Raw genomic sequence first — 23,499 nt, forward strand, 5'->3', positions numbered from 1 at the left:
AGTGTGTTTTAGGGGCGTAGCTCCCTTGTCACGTCTCCGTTGTCCGGCGTAAACGAATCTCCCGTATGATGCAATAGATGGCCCTGTCTCATAGAAGTACATACAAACTGCAGTTCAAGGACGATATTCTAGATGGCGCTGTACACAGTCTGTGTCGTCATCACCATTTCTCGTCTCATTTTCTAGATGGCGTTGGTCCAATAGAATTGTGTGCAATATGGCGCTTGTGTGAATCAACACTAGATGGCGCTAGAAGTGCCGCTGCCTCTCCGATTGGCTGCTGCGCGGGCTGCGCGGGGAGCGAGCGCCTCTCTCATTCTCTTGGATCGTCGCCGTACGTGTCGGATCGTTGGCGGAGCATGGACGATGCGCAGCGGCGGGCGCTCGCTTGGCGGCAGCCAGGCAGATCCCGTGACGGTGCGCGCCAAGGACGCCGCTGCGAAACGGGCTCAACGAGAAGCGAATCCCGAGACCATGATTGCTTCAGGAGCTACGCCCAAGCTCTTCATCATTCACCCGTGGATATGCTGTAATTTTTTGCATTACCTCCAGGATCGGAGGCACCTCACCTGGGTTTTTACTGTCCTCAGCGATAGGCCCACCTTTGACCAAGCTGCGACGTCATGTGATGACGCCATCATGTGACGTTACGCCAGAATTTGTGACGCCATGATGACGTCACAAATTGTAGCGATCTGTGACGTCATAATAACGTTACATGGGGACGTCATCGCGTGATGATTTTTTTGCATCAGTCGTGCTGTGCCCGACGCCGCGGGACGCCGACTGGTCAGTTTTCGCGTTTGATGAGGCATTAAGGCTTTCGTCTTAAAGAGAGAGAGAGAGAAAGCTCTTTAATGAAAAACAGAGAATTCTGCCGGCGTACCTAAAGGCGCCTACATAGTTTAAACGTGATGATATCGATTGTGGTGTTTGCCGGCGCAAGGGTCCGGTATAGACAATTCTTGCAGTTCTCTAGTCCTAAGATCAGTCAGTCCTGAACGTTTGTGTTTTTTGAAATGACATGATGCTGTTAGAATTAATGAAATAAAGCTGGATCAACGCACACTAATCAACGGTCGAGACTTGTGTAGCTGTCTGTTTTCGTATCACTGATGTAAAGGACAAGAAACCACCTCTACAGTTACTAACACTCTGGTAACTACATTTTACTGAAACAAAATACACACAGAAAGGGCCGGTTTCAGCTCCAATGGCTTCTTACACATCAGAACTGAAAGCTGGGCGAGTTGGCGTCCCCATCAGCGCCCGTATCGCCTCGGTTCTGCCCTCGTCCGCGTTTCTTTTGCGCTATTTATTGTCACCCAGATTGCCCCTTGCACATTACGAAACACATTGTGGTCCTTACACACTGCGATCCAAGTGATGTTCATGATGTGGCATATTACTTCCCAACTGTGCGCAAAGTTTCTGACAGCTCGCCCAGGAAACCAGTGATTTAGCACGTTTGCGCTGAAGCACTGATTAGTGCTTCTGCGCAAAGCCATGCACTTAAACTCCCTGAGGTTACACATATCCACGCGAACTTTTTTTCTTCTTTCACATCTTCAAGCGAGGCGGTGATATCGCAGTCATTTTTTGGGGGTGTACTTGTTTGTTTGCCGCCACCGTTATCACCCGCAAAGGTCAACGAAGCCGCAGTTGCCGGCAACTTCGGAGGCGGCAACCTTTGTAGATTACTACGGGCGAAAAGTATTCGCGTTGACAGAGACGGAGCGAGGCTCCACCGCATCAAGATACCGAGTCGCCGGCGCGTGGCACGTTATCGAGTCCTGCCCTTGTTACCAAGCGGTCGACTGGGGATGCCGACTTGGAGACTCGCACTTCGTAGGGCGCGCACGAAGAGAGCAGGACACTCACGACGGATCCTTGATGGCTAATACGGCCCTTACCTATCTGTCTTCGAAAGTACCCTGGTTAAAATATAGTCACGGCGGAATGAGGCCATGGAACAACGTATACCTGCGTGCTGAAGCCTCTGGTAGCAGCAGATAGAGCGTCGCAATTCATTTAATGAAATCTGGTTTTACGTGCTAAAACCACGACCTGATAATGAGGAACGTCGTTGCGGGGGACTACCGGATTAATTTTGACCAGCTTTTGTTTCTTTATGCGCACCTATGTCTAAGCACACAGGTGTTCCTGCATTTCGGCCCCATCGCAATGCGGCTCCCACACTCATGTCACAGTTTACCACTACAGGTATCAGGTTCGTATCGCTTCAACTGAATGATTGGTGCTATTACTAGTGGCCCGAGCACACTTTTGTTTCTCTTCCAGGCACTTCCGGTCGAGCACTCACTTCCGGTTTTCCGGATATTCAGAAAAAAAGCATTCTAAAAATTAAAACGTACGAAATCGATAGTTCCGTTTCAAGGTAAGACATGTTGTATACATACGATACCGCGACATAAGTTTGCTCAAGATAAGGGCCAATTAATTGTCAGGATAATTATTGGAAACTAACTGGCCTCATTGAAAGAGCGGGCGGTTGCCTTGTGAGCAGCTGGAGATCGTTGCGACACCTGGCGGAGCGGATCTGAACCACACGCTTATTTATACGTGGCCTCCGAGATCCGCCTCGGTAGCGCGACTACCAAAGGATACACCGGGGCACAGTTATGCTGGCATGCAAGTGCCACTACCAGGTAGCTATGTCAAACTTTAGGGTCGCCTCCAATTTTTTTATTGGTTGGTCTTGCTTTTACGCGAAAGGATGCCAAAAGCCATGCAAATCTTATAAATTGGAAATATTGAACGCGCAGGTCAAGAGTTTTATACGTGCCCTTTTAGGTGGTAGTTGGTACAAATCATCGCAGGTTGAGTTATGCAGATATATATGAATTGCATTTGTCACATCATGAACGCACATACCAAAAGAAAACTTGTTCCAAGAACATGCCAACGAAAGTCGTTAAATTTTAGAAGCCTATGACAGAAAGAAAAAGGAGCGTGTTCCCATTAATTGGGCTGTGTTAACTGGGAAATTCGAATGTCAGACTTCCTAAGCGCAAAAATAATAGATTTAGGGAGCAGAAATGAGGTTGCAGAGCTCGCATTGATTTATATGCTTCGCCCGTTTCCGTGAGGCCCTATATATGCAGTTTATTAATGATTTCATAAAGTGCGCTGTCACAGTTGAAAAATTCGCCGTGATATAACCTATCAAGTGAAGTGTAGCGCTGCTACACTCGATGACGCAGGTGCGATTTCCAGCCACGGCAGCCGAATTCGATGTGGGCGAAAAGAAAAACACACCCGTGTAGTTAGATTTAAGCAGTCCGTCGTGGGGTTATAGGTGCTCTCACAGAAGCTGAGATTACTTATCTACAGCATACGTGTTTACATATGCCTGGTGGGGGATAAAATTTTTTGTTTTTTGTTTTTTTATGCTTATATATGACATGTTTCTTCCATTAAACTTTCAGTTGTTAGACAGCGCTTGTGTCGTGCACTTCCTTGTGTTTTCGTGTTCCTTTTTTGCGCTGAACGTGTTGGGTTATAGGCGTTGCGGTGCTCGACTGCTGACCCGAAAGTCGCGGATTCGATCCCGGCCGCGGCGGGGGCATTTCGATGGAAGCGAAATCTTAGAAGCGCTCGTACTGTGCAATATCAGAGCTCGTTAAAATACACCCGATGGTCGAAACTTCCGGAGCTCTGTACTGCGGCGTGCCTCATAACCACATCGTGGTTTTCACACGTAAAACCCCAGATATTGTTCTTATTAGACTTAATTGTGCACGTTAACGAACAGCACGTGGTCCAGATTAGCTCCACACTGCAGCGTGCGTCATTGTCATAGCGTAGCTTTGGAGCGTAAAACCCCAGAATTTAACTCGATTTCCATGTTACCGTAACCTTTGGTGGTTTGCTTCCAGTGATGCTATAAACGTAGTTCAGGACTTCAGGTACGACACAAACATGCTACAGCAGCGGGCGTCTGTGGGCTCCGGACATACCAGCCTTTCATGCTGACAGCAACGCCGGATCCATCGCCCAGTGAACGGAAGGAGGAATCATACCTTGTAAAAACACGTGGTGCCTCCACGATGCCTTCTAGCCAGCGCTGACATACCGATGCAAACGTTTCCACGCTCTGCGTACTATGGTATAACTGTGCATGCCGTGTGCGTTCTAAAGCTGCCACTGGCAGGGCGACGCTTCGCCTATCTGGGCCAGGCAGTTGTGGTCATTTCTTGCACTCGATTCTGTGCCATTCTTATCGCCCACCGTTCATGACCGCTGATCTCGTTGATAACGCAAGCGGTGCGCGCCGCTCGGACCCTGACAAATCGCAGAAAAGGATTACATCCGCACAGTAGCGGTGTTATCCGCCCAGGCAAGTCGTAAAACCGGCGCTTGTTTCGCTGCTCAGAACGACGCCTCACTTCTGTTGTTCAAGCGAATGGTGTCGGCCGATCTTGTAGGATACCAAAAAAGCCACAACGCGCCATCTAGCAAGTGTCCGGTGCCCTCATCGGTTCAAGGCTCGCCATTCCGTGAATCGGCGTCCAAGGAACGATCATCGAAGCCTGACACTGCGCTTTCAGCTTGAGATAGTACCCTTTACTATTTAGAGAACAAACATGCAAGCACATCGAAACATTAGCTCCGAAAAGAAGGCCATGATGATGAACATTCAGGTACAGCGGTTGTATCGGGGGTTTTACGTGCCAAAACCATTGTATTGTTATGAGGCACGCCGTAGTGAAGGGCTCCGTAAATTTCGACAGTCTGATGTTCTTTAAAGTGCACTGACATCGCAAAGTATACACGGGCTTCTAGCATTTTGCCTCCGTCGAAATGCGACTGCCGCGGCCGGGATCAAACCCGCGACTTTTGGGTCAGCAGCCGAACGCCGTATAACCACCGAGGCGGACAAGTACCGTTTGTTGTTTCATGTGTGCATTTTTTGTTTTGTTTTTATTTTATCTCACTCTCTCTCTGTCCTCTTTCCGACCCCTATTTCCCCACCCCTGTGCAGGGTAGCAAACTGGTTATTACTACCAGGTTAACCTCCCTGCCTCTTCCTTTTCATATGTTTCTCTCTTCAGTGCGCGAGTCTGTCGAGAACATGGTTATCGCTAAGGGTTTTGCGTTATAACGTCGCGAATCCTGTCTTCTCGATCTTCTCGATCTCTGTTTGTAAACAAATGCGATGACCACAAGAGTGCGAAGCTTTATCGCAGCCTTTAACCACTGCCGGCGTTTGGATTGACGTCCGCCCACTCGCGTGATCTTTCTAGTACTTTGCAAAGTGTCGTATTACTGCTCTCGAATATCGCCACTCGTGATGTCTCTCAAGTGCTTTTAGGTGCCATCACACGGGCAAGCTACACCGCGGCAGCCTTTGTCAAATCGTCCTGGAACACGTCGGGCGCATTATGCACCCGTAATGCAGCCTTGACCTGTACGTCGTTATCTTGAGTGGTTAAGCCCTCGAAGTATGGCAATCAAAAAGAAAAAACATTCATTACCTATGCATAGCTTCGTGCAACGGGGGATGAAATGTCTCTTGAGATAAAACATCGATATCAATGTTTTATCTCGAGGATCAGCCCTTCAATTCGTGAAGCCTGTTCTGTATCGTCTTCTCGTTGAGTCTGCAAGCTCTTTCTTGTTTTTATGTTCGTTTCGAAACACCCAAGCTTTGGTCTGACCTCGAATTGCCTAGTCGTGCGCAGGGCCACCTATTTGATCTATCATTCTTTTAGAGTCCCTATAAAAGAGATGGCGAGAACTGAAAGTATACTTTATAAGGAGCGTGCGGTTGACAATCTGTAGCACTATTTATGAGCATTTTTCTCATAACAGACGGCTTGCTTTTAGGGTTATTGCCAATAGTTCGAAAATTTGGAGGGACTTGCGCTGGGCGTCATATTGCTGTATAATGTGCAATACGTACGCGGTCGTGTACTGTTAAAATTTCCGCGGGAAAAAGATATCAATCAGGAGATAAGCATAGATTACCAAATACTGCGGTGTGAACTGTCAAAAACGTCGCCGCTTTAAAGGGGCAATAAAGAGCAAAATGATTTTTCCCGTATTAGTAGATTACCTTTTCACGATACCAAAACAACAACTCTTGCCCCGCGAAGACGCTTGAAGTGCGAGAAAACGCGCAAAAAGAAGACAGAGGTGGCGACGCCATCTTGAAGTTCCCGCATCAATTCGCTGTGACGCCATAGATTTTACGTTGTATTAGGGCGTCATGATCATCATCATCAGCCTATTTTATGTTCCCTGCAGGACGAAGGCCTTTACCAGTGGTCTCCTATCTACACCATCTTGTGCGAGCCGATGCCATTTTGTGCCTGTCGACTTCTCAACTTTGTCACTTCGTCTAACGCCTTTGCCTCGACTGCGTTCCCCATCTTTTGGTATCCACTTTGTCCCTCCAGCTGGTCATGTGTTATCTGTACATCGCATTACGTGACCTGCTCAGGTCCACTTTAACTTCTTGATACCGGTTAGAATGTGAGCTATCCATGTTTGTTGTCTAGTCTACTCTTCTCTTTTCCTGTCTCTTTCTCGTAAGTTACGCCTGTGATTTTTCGAGCCTACATAGTTGTCAATCGGTAAACAGGAATTGCATTGCTGGTGACTCGGAAAAAAGTACTAGAAAAAATACTAGAAGCGAAAAACAATTAGATACCCGTAACGTCGCCCTGATATTCTAGTTGCAGTTTTCAAAGAACAATTTATCGGTCTGATTAATTCACCATTTCTCTTTATTATACCTTTAAGCCAGGTTGCTTCTTGCCAAACTTTTGTTGAGTGTACATTTCTGCGCTCTCTGAATGACGAAGAGTTTCACGCCATTTATTTTGTAATAGTGCGGCGACGAAGTCCGGCGTGGGCCCATGAAGACATTTGATGTCGACATGCCGCGTCGCAATGACGCTGATTGTTTGGTCTGGCGGTTGATATTGTTGTGCCCTCGAGACGTGAAGTGGAGTGTGATATCTCGCGCAAGACAACCTTGGTGTGGACAGATAAACAAGTGGATGACTTAATACGAGATAAGCCGCCAATGAACAGCTGGAGGAGCGTGCGTCAGCCCGGCTGGTACGCGCTGAGACAAAGAGTGAGATAGAGAGAGAGAGAGACAGGGGCAAAACGAAGGAGCATTGGAGGTACCGATGGAGTAGTGGGCTTCGCCACGCTTTGCGGCTCATGACGAGGGGTGCGATAATATCTGCTGTGGTCGAACACAAACTAGAACAAAATAAACCCTACATTTGCGCAAAATAGGGATTGTATTTGATCATTACATGCGTGCACTCAGATACTCACGTACGTACGTACATACATACATACATACATACATACATACATACATACATACATACATACATACATACATACATACATACATACATACATACATACATACATACATACATACATACATACATACATACATACATACATACATACATACATACATACAGATCTTCGGTTAACAATGTATGATTTGCCTCGGAGTGTTCAATATTCAGCTGTTCTATCCACAGATTCCATCTAGGAATAAAAAAAAGCGAAGGTAGAAACAGCATGAGCCAGTATAACAACGTGATAAGACTGCGAGGCACTGACTTTGCAGAAAGCGGCATATCAGTGCCCTTTGAATCCGCGACGCTCCAAGCACTTTTTATTGCTTTTCCCTTTTTGTGTGGTGTTACAGAGCTACGTAGTTAGGATTTAACTGCTCTAGAGTTACTAATGTACGCCTATGTGTCTGGGAGGGTCACTTCATGCCATTTTTATTTTACATATGTCAATTTCACATGCTCTGTAAATGTGGGAGGAAAAGAAATTATTTACACAATTTAAGTCCATGTAGGAGGAATAAAACAAGGTAATTGAAGTGTTGGACATTTAAAGAATTATCGCAGTCATGATATCTGCGCCATGGTCACGTGTATAAAAGCGTAATTTAAAATGCAGGGTAGAAATCTCACCATTGTATCCGCGACAGTCTGAACGTAACGATATTTTCAGGCACGCTTTTTTACAGAACAAGAACGCTAACAGCGCTGCGTGCTATCTCGCCTTTTGTATTACCAATTATGATCGTGATGCTAACATAACATCAACTTTAAACAACAGAGATAAAAAATCGGCGATTACTCTTAATTATAACAACGGAGACAGAGAGAGAAACAATTTTATTGACAGCACAGTGAGGTCGTTGAATTTAGCTTGAAACCGCGTGTTGTTTGCTAAGAGGTCGAATATCACAGGATGGATCACACTTTTAATTTTAAGGTTCCTTCCCATTCTGCTCATTTTACACTAAGGACGTAAGTGTAGATATTCTTAATGCTTACTTTACTATCTTTTTAACGCAATCTTCAGAAAACATAACACCGTTGACATCTTAAGCGAGGACTGCCAATTATCCAGGCGGGTTCGAAGCACTCTCTACCTTTGCAGTTTTCCGTTCGAAACATTCGCAACGATAAGGATTTCGAGCGATCATTTAAGCGTTACTTTTTAGACCTTGTAAAGATTTCGCATGTTTAACGAGGCTAAACACTAATAGTGCGAAAACTAAGGAAGCGGTGGAGCTGGTGATGTTGCCCGCCTCTTTTCCCTCCTCCTCACACTCACGTTCCTTTCCCACCCCGTGCTATACTATACTATACTATACTATACTATACTATACTATACTATACTATACTATACTATACTTACTATACTATACTATACTATACTAATAATAATATCTGGGGTTTAACGTCCCAAAACCACCATATGATTATGAGAGACGCCGTAGTGGAGGGCTCCGGAAATTTCGACCACCTGGGGTTCTTTAACGTGCACCTAAATCTAAGCACACGGGCCTCAAACATTTTCGCCTCCACCGGAAATGTATACTATACTATACTATACTATACTATACTATACTATACTATACTATACTATACTATACTATACTATACTATACTATACTATACTGTACTATACTATACTATACTATACTATACAAGACAGCTCCACTAACGTGAAACCTGGAGAGGTGCGTAGCACCGGTGTTTCCCATAGGGGCACGTCAATAGCAATGAGAGGACAGCGTCCTCTCATTGCTACAGACAGCGTCCAGCGCCCATCCGAGACGTCGTCCGTCGCAGAAACAGAGCTTTTCCTGAGCGAACGCGCCGTCTTATTTGCCACTTGCGGGGCGACACCATGACGGGCTACGACGACTGGAGACGCCGACAGCCCGAGTGCATGAGGTGCTTCGCACCTAAAATTCGGTCTTTCATAGCGAGCGTATATTTCGAATGTTTTAGTTCAGATGAGAAACATGAGCCAGTACACTGTTCTTAGAAATTGCCCCGATATGATTTCCATGTAACATACGAGTATGCTAATGTTCACTTCCACCCTGGGGTTGAGTTCTTATGCCAGTTTTACACTGTACCCTTTATTACCCATGCAGCTACGGGTCCATACACTTTCATATTTTCATTTTGTTCTCAAATAAAGACACATAAAGCGTTAAATATACAAGTAGCGCGGATAACGAACAAATGCCTTTTTTTTTCGGAATGCAAAGGAAACGGGTTACGGGAGTGATACTTAGCTCTGTTATCGGTTTGACGTAAGTACAAAAGGCAGTGAGTCTATTCTAGTGTGCCAAGGTGCGGTCGTGTGTGCCGCAACTCTTATTACACCCGAACTGAGACGCGCAGCCACGTGCCGGGCAAGTATATGCCTTTTCCCGAGTTACTGTTCAGGGGGCAATGGTTATCGGCTGCACGATGCCCTTCCCGCAGGCGTGCAGTGGCATCACACAAGGTTCACGTGAACACCTCTTGAGATTGGGTCGGAGCACGCTCTATTGAAGACACCGCTTTTGCGTTATAGGAACATCACAACGCATAGCTACCTGAGATTCGGCTGCCCGTTTATCGCGCTTCAGTCATAACCGCTTTCTTCGTTTGTGTGTGTGAACCATGGCCGTCTTGGAGATCTGTTTGTCCTCGCCTCGTGTAGGTCCGGGGGGGGGGGGGGGGGGGGGAGCACGAGCCGTTTTCATTGCCGACAGGTAAACAACGGTCGCCCTTGCAACCCCCCCCCCCTCACTTCACTTCGTCCAATCTCTTTACCCTCTCAGCACAGTGAGCGCGTGGTGGTCTTGTCTTAAATGTGTTTGCTGCGGCACTCCTCCTTTCACAGGCGCGACAGTGACTTGACATATACAGCAATGGGGGAAGGTACTTGCTCCTTTGCGCTGCGGAAAAATCCAGGCGGCTGTACCTTCTGGTTGAAGTGACTCGATTACACTGCGAGGGATAAGCTACATTAAAAGGAATTAGAACATGTTATCGAGTTGCATGTTTTCGTGGACCCTTGAAGGGGTGATGTACAATATCGCTTCTCGGAAAAGACATTCATTTTTCTTCTTGTTTCGACAAAACGCCTTTATTCATGAAATTGCTAGTACTGGTAGAATTTTAAAATTGTGCGCGTAATGAAGAATGACAGCAAGCACAAAAAGCTTTCACACTTCGTTTCTTGAAGCGCTGTGTGTTGAAGTAAAATACTTCGCACAAGCAGCATACAGGTGCCGGCAAATTAGTGTACATATTTTCTTTTCTTTTAGAAAAGGAACACAAATGCTGCGTGCGCATTACAGGCAGTGGACAGAGGCAAATAGCTTGAAGATCAGCACCAGCAACACATGTATCTACGTCGCTCAGCCACTTCACTGCACGCTTTGGCAGCAGGGAGGGCTAAAAGTAAAACAATGCCGGAAGCAATGCAACAAAATAAAAGACCCGCTGGCCATTTGAATTACAATTTAGGCGCAATTCGATCAGAAAAGGAAGTTTCTCCTTCTTTATTTCGATGAGGATGAAACGCCAACAAGACTCGAAGGACCCGGGTTCGTTCCTGGCTGCGGTGGTCACGTATCGATGGATGCAAAGATTTAGAGGTCCGTGCACTTAAATTCAGGTCACTTTAAAGAACCCCCGGTGGTCAAAATAATCCGGCCTGCCTCATAACCATATCGTGGTTTTTGCATGTTAAAACCCAGGAATTCTTCCTCTTCTTCTTCTTCTTCTTCTTCTTCTTCTTCTTCTTCTTATTATATTATTATTATTATTATTATTATTATTATTATTATTATTATTATTACTACTACTACTACTACTACTATGAAATGCAAGCACGCCCGTGTACATGCATTTAGGTGCACGTTAAAGAAATCCAGGTGGTCGAAATAAATTCGGAGTCGCCCAGTACAACGTACATCAAAGATTAATTCACACTGAATTACGCTCAGTGTCTTGGAATGACGCCTGTAATGACAGTGGCGTAATGAAGTTTTGTTTGCCTCTTCCATCTCATTTTCTGGTGGCTGACTGCTGCTGTATATGTATATATATATATATATATATATATATATATATATATATATATATATATATATATATATACATATATATATATATATATATATATATATATATATATATATATATATATATATGTATATATATATATACATATATATATATATATATATATATATATATGTATATATATATATATATATACATATATATATATATATATATATATATATATATATATATATATATATATATATATATATATATATATATATATATATATATCAGAGCATACAATTAAGGACACCAAGTAGGTGCCTAATTAATTATTGATGGAGTTTAACGGCGCAAAACCACGACATGATTATGAGAGACGCCGTAGTGGAGGGCTGCGGAAATTTTGAGCACCTATAGGGTTCTTTACCGTGCACCTAAATCTAAATACACGGGCTTCAAGCCTTTTCGCCTCCATCCAAAATGCGGCCGCCGCTGCCGGGTTTAGATCTCGCGACCTTCGGGTCAGCAGTCGAGCGCCATAACCACTAGACCACCGTGGCGGGTACAAGTAGGTGCCTATTCTTGGCCGTTCCCACAGAGTGGTCACGCCATTACCTTAATTTACTCGCAAAGGTAAAACCCCTTTGCGAGTATGATTTATACAACTCTGTCGTACTTCCCTGTACAAACACCTAGCAGTGATGTTGAACCCTCGTGAAGACTTGTACACAACCGTCTGGTCATAGGCGTGCGCACAGGGGGGGCGGCCGCCCCCCCTAATCATCTAAGAGGGAGGGCGCAAAATCTGTGACGTACATTGACCCTTCTAGTCACCCAAGAGAGGGGGGGGGCGCAAAGTCTGCCCCATACATGGAGTTAGTGGAGTGGGGGGGGGGGCGCTGCGACGAACCTTTGCCCCCCCCCTCCCCTAATTGGGAACCTTGCGCACGCCTATGCGTCTGGTGATTGTGACTACTGGTTTTCTTTGTTTTTCGTCTCAGGGGACAATTGTGGCCACAGAGCGGGAGGCTAAGTCCCATACATCACGTTCTTTTCTCGACGCTGTCACTTAATGGTTGCAAAGCGACGGTAAATGTTATGACATCGGCTGCTTGGCTGCCATCTTACTAGCTTGATCCGCCTTGTAGGTTACGGTACGGTCAATACCATTGAAAACGGGAATATTCTAGTATGGATAAAGAAAAGCGCCAAAGTTGCCCTTCGGAGCCACTAGCTGCACCTTGCTTGCGTGAACCTAAGCTTGCGTGTATGTATGTGCATGCTTCTGTTGAAATACCAAACCCGTGTTATCTCCAACCGAACAAGTGGGCTCGCGTTTTCTCTCACAGAGAAAAAATTCTAGGGTTCTTGCGATGTAATATTTGCGCATTGAAAAGTTTCGCCCGTGTGCCGCCATATTCACCAAAAAAAAACAGGGTGACAACCTTTCCGTCCCGCTTCCTGCAAGATATACGAATATATAAAAAAATGACCCGTATTTCACATTTATTTATTTATTTATTTGTTTATTTATATATTGTACCCTCAGTGCCCGGGAGCGGGGATGCGTAAAGGATACAATATATAAACAGCAAAGCAAAACGACAAAAAAAAGAAGTAGAAGTATAAAGTAAATGGCGTCAGCGCGCGTCATGATCTTGAGCTGGTGGTGGTGGTAACAACTTTATTCAGAACTCCGGCAAATTCGTGGCCTGGGCCTAGGCCGCCCCCGAGGAGGACCGGAGACCCTGTCTCCTCGCCGCCTCACGGGCTTGCTGGATGGCCCACAGTTGATCTTGCAGGTTTGAGCTGCGCAGCGCGGCCGTCCACCGCGCCGCAGCTTCATCTGGGGAGACTGCATGTTCGTCGCCTATAACCGCGCATTCCCAGAGAATGTGCCTAAGAGATGCGTGAGTCCAGCCGCATAATTTGCAGTTATCGTCTGAATAGACGTCTGGGTATATCCTCCTGAGGTGAACGGGGTTGGGGAAGGTCTGGGTTTGTAATTGCCTCCAATCTACCGATTGGGCCCTGTCGAGTTTGGGGCTTGGGGGTGGATAAATACACCTGGATTTTTGATAAAATTTTGTAATGTCACAGTATCTAGTCATTCTGTCTCTCTCTGTCCAGCCCTCCTCTGGATTTGCATCCCCTGGAGATGACCTTTCTACACGAGCGCGGAACGTGAGACCTCGCGCTACGCGATGGACCTCTCCATTGAGGTTGGGTACGGGGGTGTGGGGGGACGTATGAGCCGGGAACCATATAATGTGTCGTTCCTCCGTCTCTTCAGAGGTGATATAATTCGCGTTCGCTTTGAGGATAGCCGCGGCCTCTGGTGAAATTCTGCCTTGTGCATAATTTCTGACCGCCGCCTGCGAGTCACTTATTATATACCTGCAACCGGGGCAAACGATGGCTAGGGCGATCGCCACTTCTTCCGCTGCCTCAGGGTTTTTTCCGCGTACACTACACGAGCTGACCAATTGTTTATCAGTGTTGAGGACTGCCACTGCGAATGCACGTTGATCCGCGTATTCTGCTGCGTCTACAAACAGCGCTTCCTTGTCCCTACCGAATGCTTGTAGTAAAGACCTGGCTCTACTCTCTCTTCGACCCTGATTGAGTTCGGGATGCATGTTCTTAGGTAGGCTAGCCACCTGGAGCTTTTCTCTGATCGAGCTTGGGAGGGATGTCTTGTCGCCGTGCTGCTTGTGATAGGCTATCCCCAGTTTGTCCAGGATGCTCCTGCCCGTTCGTGTCCTGGTTAGTCTCTCGAGTTGCGAGATCTGTTCTGTCTTTTCATTTTTTTTCGAACACGTGCTTTAATTTAAGCGTGATCGCGCGCGCACGCGGGCACGTGGCGGCATCCCGCGGCGGCCACCGTAATTATGCAGCTCACGATGCTCAAATCAGCTAAGGTCGTGGACTTCGGGTATATGGCGCAGTAATTTGGGTGTAGGGCATCATTTGTATAGGGCGAAGAAGGGAGCAACTTCTAGCTGACTTTGAGAATTAATTGTAACTTACAGGCCGCGTGCTGCGCTATAATTTTTGACTCGCGTGTTCTCAGGAGCCTCGACTACCGATCGGCTGAGTTTTGTGACCATGCTGAAAAAGTGTGGCAGGGCCCTATTAATTTCATGACACGAAGCTACACTACTTGTTCGATGATAGAAAAGTATATGAAATGGGAGGTACTGCTCTCCATTATTATCGTTCGGCAGCACCCTTAGTTCAGCCGCATCTGGTCAGCCTGTTTGAGTATGTGTTAACTGCAAGCACTCCAAGCTTCCAAAAAGAAAATCAGCTAGCAGTGCGGTCCACGGCAACGAAGAATGCTTCTGGCGCCAGCTATAGAAACATGACTATACAAGCGGCATCGAGTACTTTCCAGGCTCCTAGTGAGTTACGTATGGAAACAAATACCGTCAACCATGAAAACGTGCAGTACAAGCTTACTGCACGAATTACGACTAGGTGTGGCGTTCACTCGTCGCTACCTACACCTTATCGGCCGTGCCTGAGACAGCCCAAATTACGAGGTATGTAGCATTCCAGAGACTACCGGACACCTCTTGTGCGTCGGCCCGCGACATACCATACAAACAAAATCGATGGCCGCCTTTTTTGTTGGATTCTGTCAAGCAACAAGTATCGGAACTGTTGAGACCTGCAGCTCGCCATCAGCGCAATATTCTGAAAGCTCTGAACAAGTTTTCGCGCGAAATAGAACCAGGCAAGAGACTGTAAATATTATTGGACATTCAAGATTTCGTTTCATCACCACCTTCATCCTATATAATCATCAGTGTCTTCTCTATACTCGCTTTTCCACCGCTGCCCCTTTCCTAACGCTGAGTAGAAGCGCAGGAAATTGATTCAGGCCGGCCTCTCAGCTTTTCTTTCATAATAAACCCCCCTCTCTCTCTAAGCCACAGCTATTTTGTGAGTGACTATTTTTGAAGTTATCGAATTTTTTACGTTGACGTTAATAGCTCTGTTTCGTGTCGGAGCATAATACAGTCATGAATAATACAGATTTCTTTACACAAATATGTATTCGAACTTAAACTTGTACCAGTTACTCTGTTTCGCCGTTTCGGAGGTGAGAAAAATGTGCAGGAGAAAATTTCTCGCCATGCGATAAAAATAAATTATTGTACATAGCATAATTTCTCACTGTGTTGTATAATCCACCCCCCCCCCCCCCCTCCCCACCCCTTGCGGCCAGCGTGTCCCGCATTTCGCTAGTAGGAACGGTATACCCTTCCAAAAACCGTTCCCTCCCAAGGTGAAAATATGAATTGGGAATCCAACTGATTTCACCTGGCAATAACTGGGATCAACAGGTTGAAGTGGTCCCAGTTGGAAACCAACTGTGAAGTAGCTGGTTCCATTCACTAGTCAACTGGTTACCAACTGGAACATGTACTACTACTTGATGCTACTGGACCCATTCGGGATCCAATTTGAACTCCAAGCACACCCGAAATTGTGGGCTAGCTTACCAAGCATTACATACACTTTTCAGTCCAATGTTTTAGTCCTCTAAAATTAGAGTTCTCATATTTATTTACTTGCCAAACTGACATATATTTGTCATTAATGATTATTACAACCAACGACGCTACATCATATATTCTAAACTGCAGTGCACACGTAGCATCAACTGCAACGAAGTACGACAGAGTCAAGGGCTGAATGAAGCGCGTCGGTGTGTGGAAACATGCGCACGTGTATTTGTTTTTAAACATAGGAGCTGTTTAAGCTGGAAGTTGCTATGCATGGTGTTGGCAAAAACTGCGCCGAGATATGACGTTACTGTGCATTGTCTAGCAACCACCTGGCACATCTACGCCTACGCCTGGCTTCGCAAAGCGGGCCTCGTTATGCCAAGGCACGCAAAGCCAAGAAAGGAGCATAGTATAGTATAGCAAGGGGCATAGGCGTGTGCAGGGTTGCTCTTCAGGGGGGGCGACGGTTCGTCGCAGCGCCCCCCCTCCCAATTATGTCAATGTATGGCGCTGACACTGCGCCCCCTCCCTATTATGTCAATGTGTGGAGCTGACTTGGCGCCCCTCTCTTAGGTGAATAGGGCGGGCGGCCGCCCCCCCCCCCCCGGCCCCCCTGAGCGCACGCCTATGGCAAGGGGGTCGCAAAGCGAAGTGAGAGCACGGAGTGATGTGAAGGTGAGGAGGAGGAAAAGGAAGAGGGGAGAGGGTAAAGGATGACGTAGACTTGTTTAGTGTAGTGTAGCAAGGGAATGGGAAAGGGAAGTGTGGGTGAGAAGGAGCGATGTGAGGGTGAGGAGGAGGAGGTGAGAGGTCAAACCGTAGCACAGCCATGTACAGTATAGTATAGCGAGGGAGAGGGAAGTAAGGGTGAGGAGGAATAATGTGAGGGTGAGGAACAGGGAAAAGAGGAGGGGAGAGGGTAAAGCATAGCGTAGTATGGAATAGTATAGTATAGCAAGGGTGAAAAAAGGAACGTGAGGGTTAGGAGGAGGAAAAGGAGGGGAGAAGGTAAAGCATGGCATTACCTTGTATAGTATATAGTTAGCAAGAGTGGAAAAAGGAAGTGAGGGTGAGGACGAGGGAAGGGAGGAGGAGAAGGCGACAAGCCCCGCTCTTTCCTCAGTCTTCGCAGCGCTAACGCATATAGTTATTTTTCTTTCTTTTTTTTTTCATGTATACATGTGTGTCGAATAGTGCAAGAAAGGCACGAAGAAGCTCTAAAACCGTCAACACCAGAAGAAAACCCACAGGGTTCCTTGTGCATTCGCCTAAGACGGCTCGAAGGCGAAAGTCATCTTCTTTTTCTTCTCAGTCGATGCATTTAGAGCTACTGCATATGCTCCCTTTAGGTAGCAGGATTGCGCGTCTGCTTGGGGGTGCGATCGTAAACCAAGCGATTTAGCCAATTTTCTCGGCAAACCTATAATACCTAGTACGAGCAATGGGAGGCACAACTCGCCAGCTCGGACCCGGAAGTGCAGCTAGCGCTCCTGGATCACGTCCGGCGGGCAGCTAAGGCCAGTGGAGCCCTGGGCGTCGGACCCCAGCCATAGAAGCTCCAGGATCCCCCTTTCCCTTGAATAAAGTTTCACTCTCTCTCTTCTAAAAACGCCGCTAGCAACCGTGCCTTGCGGAGAGGCTGATGCGCAAGCCACTTATTGTACTCCCCGCCGCCGGCTCCCTGGATGCCGCCATAATCCCCTTAATAGGCGTAGCCCCCCAAAAATTCACTGCCAAGGCTGTGACGTCAGCCCTTGTACTCCAGTGGTACAGTTCAGAAAGGAAGTGTTTCTTCTTTCATCGCCGGTCGGTGACTCGTCAGGCACGTCGATCGGCGACACGCTTAAGCATGTCGCCTGCAACAGGGGACGGCTTCGCCGCATAACTCTGGTTTGCTAGCCGGACCTAAAGCCCCTCCATCGCGTCTACTGCCGCGGAAAACTCATGGAGGGGCTTTAGCCGGACCTACGCAGTCGGGTACAACTTTAGAAAAAAAGGAGAGGCCCCGCCCATATGACCGAAGCGCGGCAGCCGATTGCCTCCGCGGCAAAGAAATAGTCCCGCTTCTTCTCCTTGAGCTGAGCGGAGGCACCGGCCGTCCGGCTCGTGACGTCAGTCTAGAGCGCGCGCCCATTGGTGGAAGCGCGTGTGCATCCGCCTTTGAGGTGCAAATGCCGCTTTTTTCTAAAGTTGTACCCGACTATAGATGCATTGATCCTCCCGCTCCCTCCTCCGAAAGCTTTCTGCGCCTAACGTGGTTTGGCACTGCCTCAGTTATTGGCCCGCCTTTGACTAAGCGCCGACTTATTGTGGTGACGTCGTCACGTTGTGTGACGTTATGATGACGTCATAGTGACGCCACACATTTTGGTGATCAGTGACGCCATGAAATGATGATAATTTTTTGCATGACTCGGGTGGGACGCTGACGCCGCCGATGGTCAATTTTCGCGTTTGGAGAGGCATCTAAGGCTTCGCCTTAATAAATATCGCTGTGTGCACCACTGGCCCGTCAAGTTTGCTTTAAATTGCCCTATTGATGCAGCACGTTCAAAAGTACGTGCAATAAAACTTTACTTTGGCATTGAAATCCACGATTTCTTTCTCATTTCTCTGAATTGGCGTCCAGTGGGTGCAGTTCATATGTTGTTTCGTTATGAAACATTTATCGAAACCAAAACTGACTAACAATGTTTTGGTAGCTATGAGTGACCTTTAAATAACACATATATAAAATATATTCGCATTCTTAAAAAAAGTAAGGTGACGTAGAAATAAGTTATTTTGTGATTGAATACTTTAACATTTTAGAGAGGGTGAACTAACCCGCCGCATTTAGTTGCGATTTGCTTTAATAAGCTGCCCAACATTACCAGCAACATTGTGCGGTGTGTTGCAAAACAAAATGGCGGCTCCAGCTAATGGCCGTACGTGGGCCGCGGGCGGTGAACGGAGTGGAAAATCGGACGAGGACCTCTTAGTGTTCGGTTACTCGTGCAAACTGTTCAGGGACGACGAAAAGGCGATGCATATTGACCGCGGCAAACATTTGATCCCGTGGATGGGCGACAACAGCCTAATGATTGACAGGTCCGTCTCCAAGCAAACAATGCCTGCCCTCACTTTCTGGATTTTCAATCGTGCAGGTTTTTACTGATGTTTTGACCTATCAGCATGCTTTTTTATATCGCTGTTCTCTTTCATTCGCCGCTAACGAATCTGCCCTAGTTGTTCTAGCGTCCCGGCGGCGCCGCAGGATGTGGGAGCCAGCTATGGAGGCAGGAGCGAGGCACTCCGGCGCTTCGAATCAGTTTGTGTTCTAAACGAGGGCTGTGCCCCATTGGGTGCGCGCTTGCGCTGTGATTGTGTGGCTCGTGTGTGTTTGGTGCCGTCCCGGCTTTGTCTGGGCACGAGGGAGAAAGGTATACACGACGTGCTGCCTTCTTTTTTTTTTTCCGTGCTAAGCGGATGTTTCTGTTCTTCCGAAACCTATTACCGGCGGTGAGATGCGTAGTAAACCTTCATGGGCTTTCTCGTTCTGTTTACCACGTCTACCCTTCCGATTTCAATGTATCTTAGTCGTATTTGGGCATAGTAAAGGGCAGTTTAGTAAAGGGTATTCAAGAACAACTCGCGCAACGAACTGTAGCGTATCAGCCAGGTTTTGAGATATCGAAGGTCGCATCTATGTGGAGACAAGTACAGTGGTGAGGTGCAAATTTCTTTTTTTCTCCCAATGTTTCATAAGATCTAACCTGGTTCTGTAAACCTAACCTAAGACGAAAACGGCGCGCTCGAGTTCTAAGGTTAGGTACGTTGTGCTTTTTATGTCGGTCTTGCGACATCGCATGGCGGTGCTCATTAGAATTTCTTTGGCCGACAGTAGCGCAGGTTGTGATGCGTTTATCTAGCTCATTTGTGGAGGACACGGTTCGTGTTTCACTTCACTCAACCTTCAGCTTTCTCAGTGCAACATGCGCGTCGGTCGTTGACTAAAGGTTTATGGCCAGTTCTTTATTTTATTTGGTAAGAGCGACCTTGTACGTAATGAAACTTTAGGATCAACGACAGGGACTTGGAAGTAACGGGTCAGAATTCCCATGCTCGAATGAGCCGTGCAGCCAGACCAAGGCGCCAAAAAAAGCCAGCACGGTCAACACACGATGTAGCATCAAAGTAACAGAAATCGGTTTGGGGGCCTTTGTTGGTAAGTCTGCCCAGATGCTGTTACCTATTAAGCAGTAAGCGGTGCCTGTTTTCGCTTAACGTCTCTCCCCTTAGCCTGAAAGCGCATTGCGAAGTGTGCAAACTAATCTGCGTCCTTTGTGTGTGCTGGTCAGGTATGATGCAAGAGGCTACTTGCACAGCATCGAAGAATACGAGCCGAAGCCTGGAGCGGCGCATCGGTACGCCGCCTCGCTTTCAGAAGAAGAGAGAGCCCTGGAAGAGCTGTGTGAAGAGGAGCGGTTCCTGGCGCTCTTCAGGGATCTCCACGAGGAGTCCATCTACCAAGGTAGGATCTCATTTCATTTGCACAACACGTCGGCAGGGCTCCGGACCATGGCCATTGTAGCTTGGCCTAATCATCCACATGAGTATCGACCCACAGTCCCTCCATGCTGATTTGACAATGACAAGCACTAGATAGACCATTACGTGAAAAATAGTAACGTCTGATTAACAGAAGCATTAAGTGAGGGCAGGTGATTTTGAGCCTTTGCGCGCCTGAACACAGGTGACTCTTGATGTGTAGGAGTGGACACAGGCATGAGGCAGCTGGTCTAAATTAGATGTTGTTGTTGTTAGAGAATGGTCTTGATCTGTGGTGACTTCCACTACATTACTGCGAAGCACATCTATGGTAGTGGGCTTGCTTAAAGCACTATACTAGACATCACCTATTGGAAGTCTAAGTAATACTATACAAGGAGTGTTACACTGCAGTGTATACCCTGCTGAAAGCCATTACATATAATATTGATGAAACTGGTTTGCCCTGTTGCTCAAAGGCTTCAGATGCACATAAGGCAAGCTATGCCATATTAGCCAGTTTTATAATAGGATTCGTAAGGTTATTGTTGTTTTGGTACATATGCTACATAACGTACGTACCCGAGAGGTTAGTGCATGACACACTTGCAGTGGGAACAAACTCTAACACAACGCTTTGTGTACACTTTGTGTGGATGGAATTTGCCAAGAGAAGAGTGAGCGATTTCTAGCTGACTTTTCAAACGTATTTGTGAATTCCCTGCCTTGGACAGTGCTATAATATTTGGCTCACATATTCATAGGAGTCTCGAATACCGATCAGCAGCGTTTTCTGACCCATGTTCAAAGTGTTGTGGGTCCCCTTAAAATTTAAACCTACCTGTTGTATTGGGCACTGCACTAAAAGTTGAGATGTCTGTTTCACTACTGCTCTGGGCATTGCCTCCACAGGTTCCACTCACAACTGTAGGTGGCTCGGGGGAAGCTCATTTCCACTGCCCAGTGCTGCCTGCCTATAGCTGAAAACATTTTCACGAGAACGTAAATTTTTTGCATTAAGTATTTTTATTCTAAGTGGAGTTTACACATTTAAATTATAAGTAAGCATTTATCGAGTTGGAAGAGTACACTCAGGCTGTGTACACTAATAGCATCAGTAGATTCATTGCAAGCTCTGTGCTCATTCCATTAGCTACTCAATGGAGCAACGGCATTAACTGCGTGGTTGCTTTGTGGCCCTACTAGCTACGTTAGTTTGCATTGTTCATTAATAATTCTGTACCCATTGTTGCTCTTGAGTACACAAAATAAAGCTCCCATAAATGTCTGACGGCCATAAAAACCAGCGGTAGTCGCTGCTATGAAAGCATTAACGAATGCAGTTGTATTTTAACACCTGCCTGTTAATGCTACTGCAGCATCTGATTAGGACTTTACTCTGTCAGAGGGAGGTAGAGAGATGCATTGTCATACATGAGTTAATATTGCTGCTACTTTTTTAGGATTGTACTTTATGGTATTAAATGAAGAAGACACATTGTTATAGTTAGAGTGCGAATCATTTTTATATTCTATGAGAAAAGGGCCAAATGAAGATTACATCCCTATGGATGTGCTTGCAGCATTTAGAAAGGCATTTTTCATTTCACTCCTCTCTGTGTATAAGACGTCCCATCTTGCTGAATTGGGATACTTAGATGCCATTTGTCAGAAAACCTGGCATTATTTAATATTATTTGTGTTCATATTTTTGTATCAATTCCTTTAATTTTTCATTGTTCCTTTGCTCGCACAAAGACGCGTATTGTCTTCCTCCTGGTTCGGCCACTTGTTTGAATGGACGATAATGAGAAGCACATTTCCACCAACTCTCCCATAGTTTGCTTAATGTTTGTTCATGCTCATTTAATGAATGTGAATGTAAATTTCCCCCATATCCGTGTTAATTCTATGATGGTGGGAAGACAGCGTGCTTTGTGGGAATCTGTACAGACAAGCCCGAAGTAGACAATGTCGAAATAATCAACAGCAGCGTCATTGACGGTATCACTAAAACTAAAATGGCACGTCACAGTTTGCTACTGCCTGGCTGCTTATCAAACTGTAACTCATCATTGATAAAGTGTGTACATTTTCACAAAAGCCATATCCCCTCTTCATGTTGCGTCTGGGAAGTCTTTACGAAAGGTAATACCCCTGTTACACGGGCCTACTTTAGTGCACGTTGAGGGTGCGCACTTCGCCGCTAGTGTCATTTGCGCGCTGTCACATGGAAATGCTTAGTGACACTCGCCGCAAAGCGCACTTGCTGGCGAGTGCATTCGCCAAACTCACTCAACTTGCTTCGCTGCGATGGAGTGTCTAGCCTCGGTAGCAGCGGCTCGAGAATACATTAGTTATCATCGGAAGCTGAGTTCATAGTACTTTCTAAGCTATCTTTTTCGTTATTAGGAATATTGTTATCCATTAAAACATATTGTACTACCAAAAACTACTTTGCTATTCTCTCTGTCAGGCTGTTTACAGCCACGGCCGCAAGGGAAATGCCCAGCACACGCCGTGCAATGGCCGCATACACTGCATTTCTACCTAAAAGTTATTATAAGGGCTACTTATAGCTATAACACATTATTAGTTAAGAAACGTTGCCTGAAATAACAAATACCTGCTGTGCTGCTTAGTTACCCATCACCATTACCATCATTTCTAAAGTACAGTTCCCTTTCTTGTGTAGCAGCGCGCTACCAAAATGACATTCTGGGGGCACAAGTGCACTCGCTCAAAGTGACACTAAAATTTGTCATTGTGACTGGGGTATTAGAGATTGGGAGATATACTAGTAGAAACACTTAGAACCAAAGTGAGATACATAACTTTAGCATATGCAGCACCTGCAGTGTCGTTTTCAGGATTTTTATGAGCAGTGTACTTGCAACACCATGTTCCATCATTTGACCAAATTAAGTGGCATGTAGGCAAATGTTTCTGATGAATAATGCAGTTGTTTGAACCAGAGCGCATGTCAGAATCAGATGCTTTTTGTTAACCGTTAGGGATATATCAGGTCAGTGAACAGATTGGCTGACTACAGCAGGGTCGTTTGG

The 23,499-nt window shown here is 46.2% G+C and overlaps 2 protein-coding genes across 4 annotated transcripts in view; one reads left to right on the forward strand and one right to left on the reverse strand.

Moving 5' to 3' along the window:
- LOC119396060 (inositol oxygenase) overlaps positions 1-23,499 on the reverse strand; it is a 254,688-nt gene that overhangs the window by 19,402 nt on the left and 211,787 nt on the right. The window lies entirely within an intron of this gene.
- Positions 18,772-23,499, forward strand: part of LOC119396061 (splicing factor, suppressor of white-apricot homolog) — a 50,946-nt gene continuing 46,218 nt past the window's right edge. For all 3 annotated transcript variants that reach the window (XM_037663124.2, XM_049416883.1, XM_037663123.2), the window contains exons 1-2: positions 18,772-18,994; positions 20,245-20,417. In XM_037663124.2, coding sequence (XP_037519052.1) covers positions 18,810-18,994; positions 20,245-20,417 — 358 coding nt within the window. In that variant the 5' untranslated portion in view covers positions 18,772-18,809. The remainder of the gene's footprint in view (positions 18,995-20,244; positions 20,418-23,499) is intronic.

The sequence above is a fragment of the Rhipicephalus sanguineus genome, chromosome 6, assembly GCF_013339695.2.
Source record: "Rhipicephalus sanguineus isolate Rsan-2018 chromosome 6, BIME_Rsan_1.4, whole genome shotgun sequence".
In the NCBI taxonomy this organism is placed as follows: domain Eukaryota; kingdom Metazoa; phylum Arthropoda; class Arachnida; order Ixodida; family Ixodidae; genus Rhipicephalus; species Rhipicephalus sanguineus.